The following is a 9,509-nucleotide window of genomic DNA, read 5'->3' as shown; positions in this document are numbered from 1 at the left end:
TTTTGGTAGTGAAATTCTGTCCACATAATTCTAGATGTTTTGGAAAGATAGGCAACACAAAAGGACAGATGGTGCACACAACTGCTTATTGTGGCCCCATACTCACCACATAGGAGGCATACATACGAATAAATTGTAAATAAGTAAAAAGCCTAGCTTGTTTTTATATTCATCAGACTCTTTTAATAACACTGCTGAAGACTCCTTGCAGAAGTTTAAACATAATTTTAAAATGAATCTATGATTCGTGAGAATTTTAATGTTTTGTGACTGAAATCTGTCCTATGAAACATTTTTACATCTATCACACAGGTATTTGTGCCAGTGAGAGCAGACAAAACCTTGGGTACAGAAAGCAGACTTTACTAGTTTCTTGTGACTATACCTGGCAATATTGTACCAGCTGACACTACAGCAGACACCACTGTGATCAAGTGGTCAGTGACCCCTTATGTGCATTTGCTGTTTGGTATCAGCTAAGTATCTAGAAAATACATCAGTGAAGTAATCTAGACTGGATTTCAGTCTTCTGCCTTTCTTTGAACTTAGAACTTGATTTTAGCTCCATGTTTCTGTTTACTTCAACAACTATTACTCGGGTTCATTTTATGGTACTGAGTGTCAGATTAACTCAGTGCCAAAATGTATCAGTCAGATTTGCAATATTAACAGTGCAACATCCAACACACACACACACACACACACACACACACACACACACACACACACACACAAACACACACACACACACATGCACAAACACCTCTCAAGTATATTGTATCTATACATACAACACCTACCTGAAAAATGCACTGAAAATGAATATAAACTTAAAAACAAAATATGTACAGTTTCATATAAACTGGCTAGACTCTGACATACTTGCGGCATATTCGGTGGATTTTTTATTTTTATTTATTTTTATAGTAACATCCAGAAAGTTGAGTATACATCTTCAAAACACATAAGCACAGGTCATCTAAGTTTGCAGGAGACACCAAGAAGCCATCCCATTGCACTTTTATGAAAGGTGATAGTGAAAAGCAATGGAGAGTAGGGGGAAAATGGAAACTACACTGCTAAAATACTGTTCACACTTAACATACATAGCTTCAGTTTATAATTTATGCATTTGCACTGTGCATGCAAACTGGGAATGTAGTTATAAGCTATGCTGAGAATCCACTCAGATATGCAGTTATTAGTTTACAGCCCATAATACTTTGTTCTTTGAATGATCCAGTTATAAGAGTGCTTCATTTATGTAGTAATGTATACAATGGATTAAGTATGCTAGAGTAGTAGCTTTGATAGTGCTCTTATAAAATACTCCAGTGGTCTATGCAGGTGTGACAGATCCATAACCTTCTTTAACAGAATGACATATTCCATTCTTACGATAAAACTCTGAGTTTACATGGCCAACCCGAACAAAGCATCTGTCACTGGGGTCTTCATGAAGATGTAAGAGCCTTCCATATACTGAAGATGACAAAGCTGGTACTGGTTTTGAAATTTCCTGCAAAGCAACAAACCACACACAAAAATAAAGTTTTAAATCTGTCTGCACAAAAACTGTAGAAATGAGTTACAACATTTGTAAAAGGATAAACAAGTATATGTTCTCTGAGCAAACAGCAGACTTCAGTATAAATAACAATCATAGAAAAAAAAAACAATGTTATAAACATCTGCACACATAGGTTTCTCATATTTGTTAATATATGTTTTGCTGTGCCATTTCTAAACTCACAAATTGCTTCCAAGCTGATTAGAAAAGGAAAAAAAAATGAGGTCAAATTATCTTATAAATTCTGAAGTAAACTTTGCAGAATATATGACATCAGGACTTGGTATCCAAATATTCAACATGTGCTCTTTCTTTATATGCAAAAAAAATTATTAAATGCAAGAAATGCACTGTTATTTAAATAAGTGAATATCCGTATTTTTATGATGTTTCAAAAGCCAGTTGTTTAGACAAAGGGTCATATTTCAAAAGAGTTATTTGTTCTCAGTGAAAGTCTACCCTGATTCTAAAATACTTTCTCTCATTGTAAGTGACTTACTTGGTGTAAGGTCTATAACTCATTCATTCTAATGAAGCTCTGGAAGTTTGCACTGTAATTTCTAATGGGTGGAGTCTAAGCTTTCTTTTTACTCAAGTAATTTTTATTTTCAAACAAATAAAATTATTACAGATACAATGCAATATAAATTCTAATACATAAATGACTATATACACTATTTACATTTGGCCTGCAGGAAGAATCAATAAATGAAACCAGTTTGTTTCAAATACATGGATTAACATACAATTAAGCAAGCATTTACAGTAATCAGAGAGAGGCACAGCTCAGTTCTAGATTTTCAATAAGATTTAGTATCTTTCTCCAAGGATTATTTGTTAACGTGTTAGGATAGATTCTCAGTTCTTTAATCTTGATCTCTTTCTGTGCTGTGTCTTTCATTAAAGACAGAAATTCTTCCATGGGCGATGGTGAAGTGGAATGCCATTTCCTCATTATGCACTTTCTAGCAACTGCTAGAATGGTCCACAATAAATTAAGATTGTCCCTCTTCAAATGAGGACCTTCATTTATGTTTAGTAGCACTAAAGCTTTAGATAATGTAAACATATATGTGAATAGAGCTTGTAAAACATTATTAATCATTCCAGAATAGTTTTACTCTAGTGCACTCATAAAAAATTATGTATCCAGTCTGCCCTGCATATTTGGGAACACCTTCAACATAAAACATTACTACAAGTACTAAACTTGGCTATTTTATCTGGTGTTAGGAATGTTCTATGGAGAAATTTCAATTATAAATTCTCCAATGTTGTGACCAAGAGGTTAATTTAACAGAAAGCAAGAGATTATTTTTAATTTCTGTAGTTAATGATAAGGAATGCCCTTTAGTAATATAATTCTAATATTTTTCTTGAGGTTTTGTTTTATATGTTATTAATATTTTATACAGGCCTGATGTGATGTTATTCAAGTTGAAGTTGTTAGAAACAATTTCATACAACGAGATGACAGACTTTGGTTTTCCTTTGAAAGAAGAGCTATTAATTATTCTGCATATATTATGGGAATATGACAGAACACTTTGTAGAATTAGCCAATCTTGTGATGATAGTTTAAATTGCATTTCAACGCCTAGCCCATCTAGTACCTTATGTTCATTCATACAATGTTGCTAACATATGATGTTTTTAGATTCCCAGATATTTAAAGAGTTTCTATGCAATTTGTCAGTAACATGTTTTGTAATACTAAAAGGAATCAATGTCTTAAACCAAAGCTTGATCTCTATATTCATGCTAATAAATTTACTAAATGTATTAAATATAAAACTAATGGAATTTCATTTTGTAGGTTTTGATATATTATTATATGGACATGGGGCATAACATAACTTATTAAATTGATTGGTTAGTGGAAAGTTAACTGAAGTATGACTTTCATTTAATAATATGGTTAAATGTAAGCACTTCCAGTTTGCAGTATAATCGGGGTCAACCCAATGTATAATGGTTCTAATTATAGAGGCCTTGATATATGTTTCTATATCAAGAAATGTAATTCCTCCTTGTTCCCAAGGTCTAATATGATGAGTAAAAGCTATTCTGTTTTTATTTGGAAACCATAAAAAATTTAATAAAAGAGAGATTATTTTAATAAATTTTCTGCTTTTGATCATACATATGGCTTGTGAGATATATAATATTTATGGTAAAAGTATCATTTTTATTAGTTGTAATCTGTCCTCAAAGGTTATAAACATTCTATTCCACATTTCCATATGGATTCTAATTATTTTTATAATGTTAGTATAATTCATGTTTATTGTTTCTTCAATACTGGTGCATAAAATAATACCTAAATAAACAAAATTAGATACTTGGTTGCCAATAATGTGATTTTTTGTCAGGTTGTATTTTTTGCTTTCTATTCAAAAACAAGAATTTTGATTTTTGTTTATTAAAGTGGAAACCAGAGATTGAATGAAAGTTCATTATTAATAGACCTAATTCATTTAGAGTTGTTTTAGAATTAGATAAAGTGAGTAATATGTTATCTGTGAATAACATTATCTTAAGGGTACACTGACTACATATTTCTTCACCTTTTATGTTTGGATCATTCCATAATAACATGGCAAAAATTTCAATAGCTATTGCAAAAAGAATTGGGGACATGGGGCAGCCTTGTTTGGTGCCCTTAGTTAAAAGAATGGACTCCAAAGTAAATGGGCCTATTTTTATATAGGCTAGATTGTTTTTTATATATATTCTTTAAACGTGAAATGAAGCAAGGAGGAAAATCAAATAAAGTTAATACTTTAAATAAATAATTCCAATTTAATGAGTCAAATCCTTTTTCTATATCTAAACCAATTATTAGAGCCTCTTGATGTTCTCTATTTAATGTTTCAATGAGGGTTAGCATTGTTCTATATTATCATATGTATGTCTATTATTTATAAACCCTGTTTGATCTTCATCTATTATCTGTGATAGTGGAATTTTTATTCTATTAACTATTATGGACATAAATAGTTTATAATCATTATTTAACATGGATATTGGTCTATAAGAGCTACAATGCTTGTGATCTTTATTTTCTTTTATAATTGGAGTAATTAAAGAATATTTCCAGGGAGGTGGTATGATACCCTATGGCTGTACTTCAATTAGTGTTATGTGAAAAAAGGAGGTAATAGAAGGGAGGAAAAGCTTATACATTTCTATAATGATACCATCAATTCCTGGTGCTTTGTTAGACTTACTTTCTTTAATAGTGTCTATGACTTATTGATATGTTATTTTATTTCAAAGGGATGATTTTAATTTTTCTGGAATTTTCTTAATATTAGAAACAACTGAATCCAAATATGAAAAGCTATCCAATGTTGTGTTTGATTTATAATGATCAGAGAGATGATGTTTAAAGGCATCAAGAATGTCTCCCATATCAGATACTATTTTTTTTCTCCTTCATGAAGTATGTTTACAATACTTTTAGTCTTTGGAATTTAGCCTTCATTGATAAGTTGTGCAAATGATTAGGTGAAGAAGAGTAAACATTAATTTTTAGTTTTTCTAACACTAAGTTGTATGTGTTAATATTTCAGTATACTTTTTCTTTAATTCTTCTTTTTTTATCAATAGATATGTTTTCTATACTGTTGGAGTTGATTAATAGTTGAGATTGTATTTTTTTTAGTTCTGATTCCCATTCTTTAAGCTTATTTTTGAACCACGTCACATTTTTACCATATATACAAGACATTAAGGAGTCCCATGTAACTGTAATATTAATCTCTGGTGTGTAATCAGTTTCAAGAACAAAATGGAGTTCAGAAGCTAACTAAGGTTTAAATTCTTTAAGTTTTGTGATGTAGGCTGGGATTCTTGTAGAAACAATTAATCTTTTATAGTTGGTTTGAAGATTTAGTAAAAGTGAATTATGATCTGAAATGGGGCAATGGAGTATGGAGGAGTATGAATTTTTTGTGTTTAAATCTTGTAAAACATATATTTTGTCTATTCTAGTCTGTGTATCAAATCTATAATCCTGATGAGAGAAACGTTATGAATTGCTTTGTTTTTTATTAAAGGTGTCAAATAAATTAAGTGAATCAGACCACTTCTTGAAGTGCTTTGCAGTAGAGGTTAGATGCAAAGGCCTGTTGTTAGTGGTTTCTGAGCTGTCCAAATTGCAATTTAACCCCCCCAAATATTATATTTCCTTTATAATTATTTATAATTAAATCTAAATATTTTTTGGCAGTTTCCACACCCATGTCTGGAAACCAATAAAGATTTACTAAGGCCCAAATCCTTTATCCAATTTTAATATAACAAAGGATATAAGGCATTTTTTATCTTCATATTTATGAATGATTTGTGGGTTAACAATATTTGTTCCAAAGTATCATAACTCCTCTTGTCTTAGATTTATGAGAGGAATGGGGTAAAATTAAATAATCATTTGGGTTCTATATATTACTACTTTTAGTATTGAAATGTGTCTCTTGGAGAAAGATCACTTGCGCATTATTCAATTTTAAATATCTTATAAGTTTGATCTCTTTCTTGGGTTGTTCAATCCATTAATGTTTAAAGATAAAAGTGATAAATCCAAGTGAGATTTTGGATGAAGTTGTAGATTGAATATAAGTATATTTTCCTCATCACTCAATATCTCTCTCTCAAATCATATGTGAGGCAGATATTAACATATGCAGATATGATTTTCAAACCAGCTTCTTTTACTTTCAAATGCTTAGTGAGTGCTAAAACAGGTCTAGAAAAAAATGCATTTTGAAAAATGTAGTATAAAGCACAGTAAATCTAAGATTAATAAATTTCCATTTCAGCCATGGCATTAATAACATTCCTAGTCCAATAGATAAGCATTGATCCATTGGACTAACTTTCTTTTCTAAAAGAAAATAAACACACTCCCTATTGAGCTCTAAATAAGAATTAACAGATACTTTTAACACATTTTATGTAAGATGAGATAGCACAAATATAATTGCAACAATCAATTCTTAAATATACTTAAGTTACAAAGTTCACTACTCTAAAATTGAACTTGTTATTAAAACAAACTGAATGTCATTAGAAATATTTATGTATATTTTATAAGGAATTGATATTCTATTAGTCAGATATTTCTTCCAATCAACTATATATCTAAAGCAAGCTTTTCCATAACTTATGATTGGAATATGTCACTAGTTCTATCTTATGACTAGTATTCTGACAAAATTATAACTTGCATTTACAGATCATTATAAGAGATAAAGCTAAGTATTTTCCTTCATTTGTGTTACTCTAGAAGTAACAGATGTACACCTAACTTACAGACCTATAGTTTTGTCTAAGATATTCAATAGTGAATGAGAACACATAATAAATAAGAATAAAAATAATAATAAAAAACATCATTGGTTATAAAAATATATTACCATAAAACAACTTAGATTTAATATTTCCTGACACAAGTACAACAGAATTAATAATCCCCATAAACTCAGAACTTTCAGCATTAGCTAACTAATATTAAACATTTTTGAATATTACCTAACAGTACTGACAGTTATTATTTTTCAATGTAGCAAGGAAACCTAGACGAGTATAATCGGGGTCTACCCAATTTATAATGGTTCTAATTATAGAGGCCTTGATATATGTTTCTATATCAGGAAATTTAATTCCTCCTAGACATTGGCCCTTTCATAAGTATGTGTTTCTAATAATAATAATAATAATAATAATAATAATAATAATAATAATAACAATAAAAAACATCATGGTTATAAAAATATATTACCATAAAACAACTTGGATTTAATACTTTCTGACAAAAGTACAACAGAATTAATAATTCCCATAAACTCAGAATTTTCAGCATTAGCTAACTAATATTAAGCATTTTTGAATATTACCTAACAGTACTGACAGTTACTATTTTTCAATGTAGCAAGGAAACCTAGACATTGGCCCTTTCATAAGTATGTGTTTCTAAATATCAAAACTTTCTGATCTTTCTTATTTAATAAGTAGTTCTACTCAGTTTCCCTACATACATAAAGCCTATATTTCCAAAGGACGGTATCACTATATTGCCAGTAGCTTACTGCCTAATCAGTTTCTGTTGTCAGTTATACTTAAATTTCTAATTAACAGGCTGAAACAATTAGGTAGTAAATTTATCATAAGTCAAAACAAAAAAACAATGCTACACTACAATTTAGTTTTGTTGCATATATCTATGTGAAGCATCCGTGGTGAGCAAGGAAAATTAGAAGTTCAGTAATTAGGTATAGGATGAACTTGCCTTAAAGTATAGGGCAATTGTCCTGAATAAGGGTAGCAACTGAGGTTAATTGCAATATACATTACTATACTCTCATGTTATGACTAAATGGGTTCTATATATTGTTCAAATAATGCATAAAATAAATATCTACTCCCTTAAATAAATCTATTAAGTTAGCAATGGGCAGCTTTACCCAGCTATCCTGTTAGTTATGATCATACAAACTTAAACCAACCAAGTAAACCAGAAGCAACCACTAATCTTCCTTACTGCAAACACTTATGTTAATAAGTCACTTAGCAAAATGTTCAAGAATAGATCATTTGAAAAAATGATAATATATATTCCATTGCTTATATTAACTTGATGTGGACTATGGTATGACTTACTAAAAAAAAAAAAAAAAATCATTTACTAAAATAAAATGAGAGCAAGGTGCAATCTTTTGGAAACATACATTTTACATGCTTTGACCAAAGAATTCAGTGATTATCCCTGTCTTTCACATCAGATATACTGAAATAGGTGTCAGACTGGCACCCCGGGATTCATGAAGCTCGGCGCAAGGCTGGTGTAAGGCCTGCGCCGGCGGTGCAGTGAATAGTCGGCGTAGTAGCGCCATATGCATAGTAATGAGAGCGCACCGCAACCACAGACACATGCGTAGTGTACGTGAGCGAGCCCAAGTAGGATGCGTCCGGAGGCATGGCTAAGCCGGCAGGCGATGAGCAACCTAATGTGCTGACTGCCACGGTCCGCCCATAATAGTAATGGCAGCAGCCAGGGCCCGTGCAGAATGAAACGCACGTAGAGTATGCAACATAGTACCCGTCCCAACAAAACGGAGAAGCAAATACAACCCACGAAGCCCTAAGTGTACCCGTCCAAGGAACAAAGGATACGCGTAACACCGTGTTTGTCCCGCAATGCACCGTCAGTGGGCATACCCAGAGAAGGTGTACCGCAGCATGTCAGCACGCCGCACCGACATAGGAGTAGCGACTAAGGTTACCACCTGTCCCACTTTGCGAGGGCAGTCCTCTATGGGCAGTTTTGTCCCGATAAAAATATTAAAACGGCAAATGTGCTAAGATTGTAGGACATAATGATATCCCGTATTTAATGTAATGGTTGCATGAAATGGTTATTTCCGTAACTGAAATACCTAAATGTCACAAGAAACAGAATAAGCAACCAAACTGCTACAACAATAAGCTTTTATTTAGGCAAACAAGTGAAGTTCTATGCTATATAGTGACCGTGGGTATGTGTCGGCCTGTAAAATCTGATGTGAGTCCCGAAAATGTCCCACCTTGGCCACTGGAAAAGGTGGCAACCCCAGTAGCGACATGGGCATGGTCACCAGGGTTACCAGCTGTCCCACTTTGCTATGGACAGTCCCTCATTGGACAGTTGTGTCCCGCCAAAAATCGAAAAACTGGCAAATGACCTGAGATTTCCTGCCAAAATTATTCCTTCAATATACCTGTAATAGTAGCATAAAACATATATTTTGTATATGAAACACATACATGGCATAAGAAACTGAATAAGGAACCCAAATGCTAACAGAATAAGCGTATATTATGGCAAACAAGTGAAGTTCTGTCAACTCCACTTGCTGTGGGTATGTGTTGTCCTGCAAAATCCGATGTTTCCACAAAT

The 9,509-nt window shown here is 32.1% G+C and overlaps 1 protein-coding gene across 1 annotated transcript in view; it reads right to left on the bottom strand.

The window, feature by feature from the left end:
* Positions 1–882: 882 nt before the first annotated feature.
* Positions 883–9,509, bottom strand: part of CCHR3.PART0H5orf49 (chromosome chr3.part0 C5orf49 homolog) — a 145,871-nt gene continuing 137,244 nt past the window's right edge. Inside the window, exon 3 of the mRNA XM_044066132.1 lies at positions 883–1,519. Coding sequence (XP_043922067.1) covers positions 1,340–1,519 — 180 coding nt within the window. The 3' untranslated portion in view covers positions 883–1,339. The remainder of the gene's footprint in view (positions 1,520–9,509) is intronic.

The sequence above is a fragment of the Protopterus annectens genome, chromosome 3.part0, assembly GCF_019279795.1.
Source record: "Protopterus annectens isolate FY-2018-M chromosome 3.part0, PAN1.0, whole genome shotgun sequence".
NCBI classification, from domain to species: domain Eukaryota; kingdom Metazoa; phylum Chordata; order Ceratodontiformes; family Protopteridae; genus Protopterus; species Protopterus annectens.
This window is presented reverse-complemented; position numbering and strand designations above follow the sequence as displayed.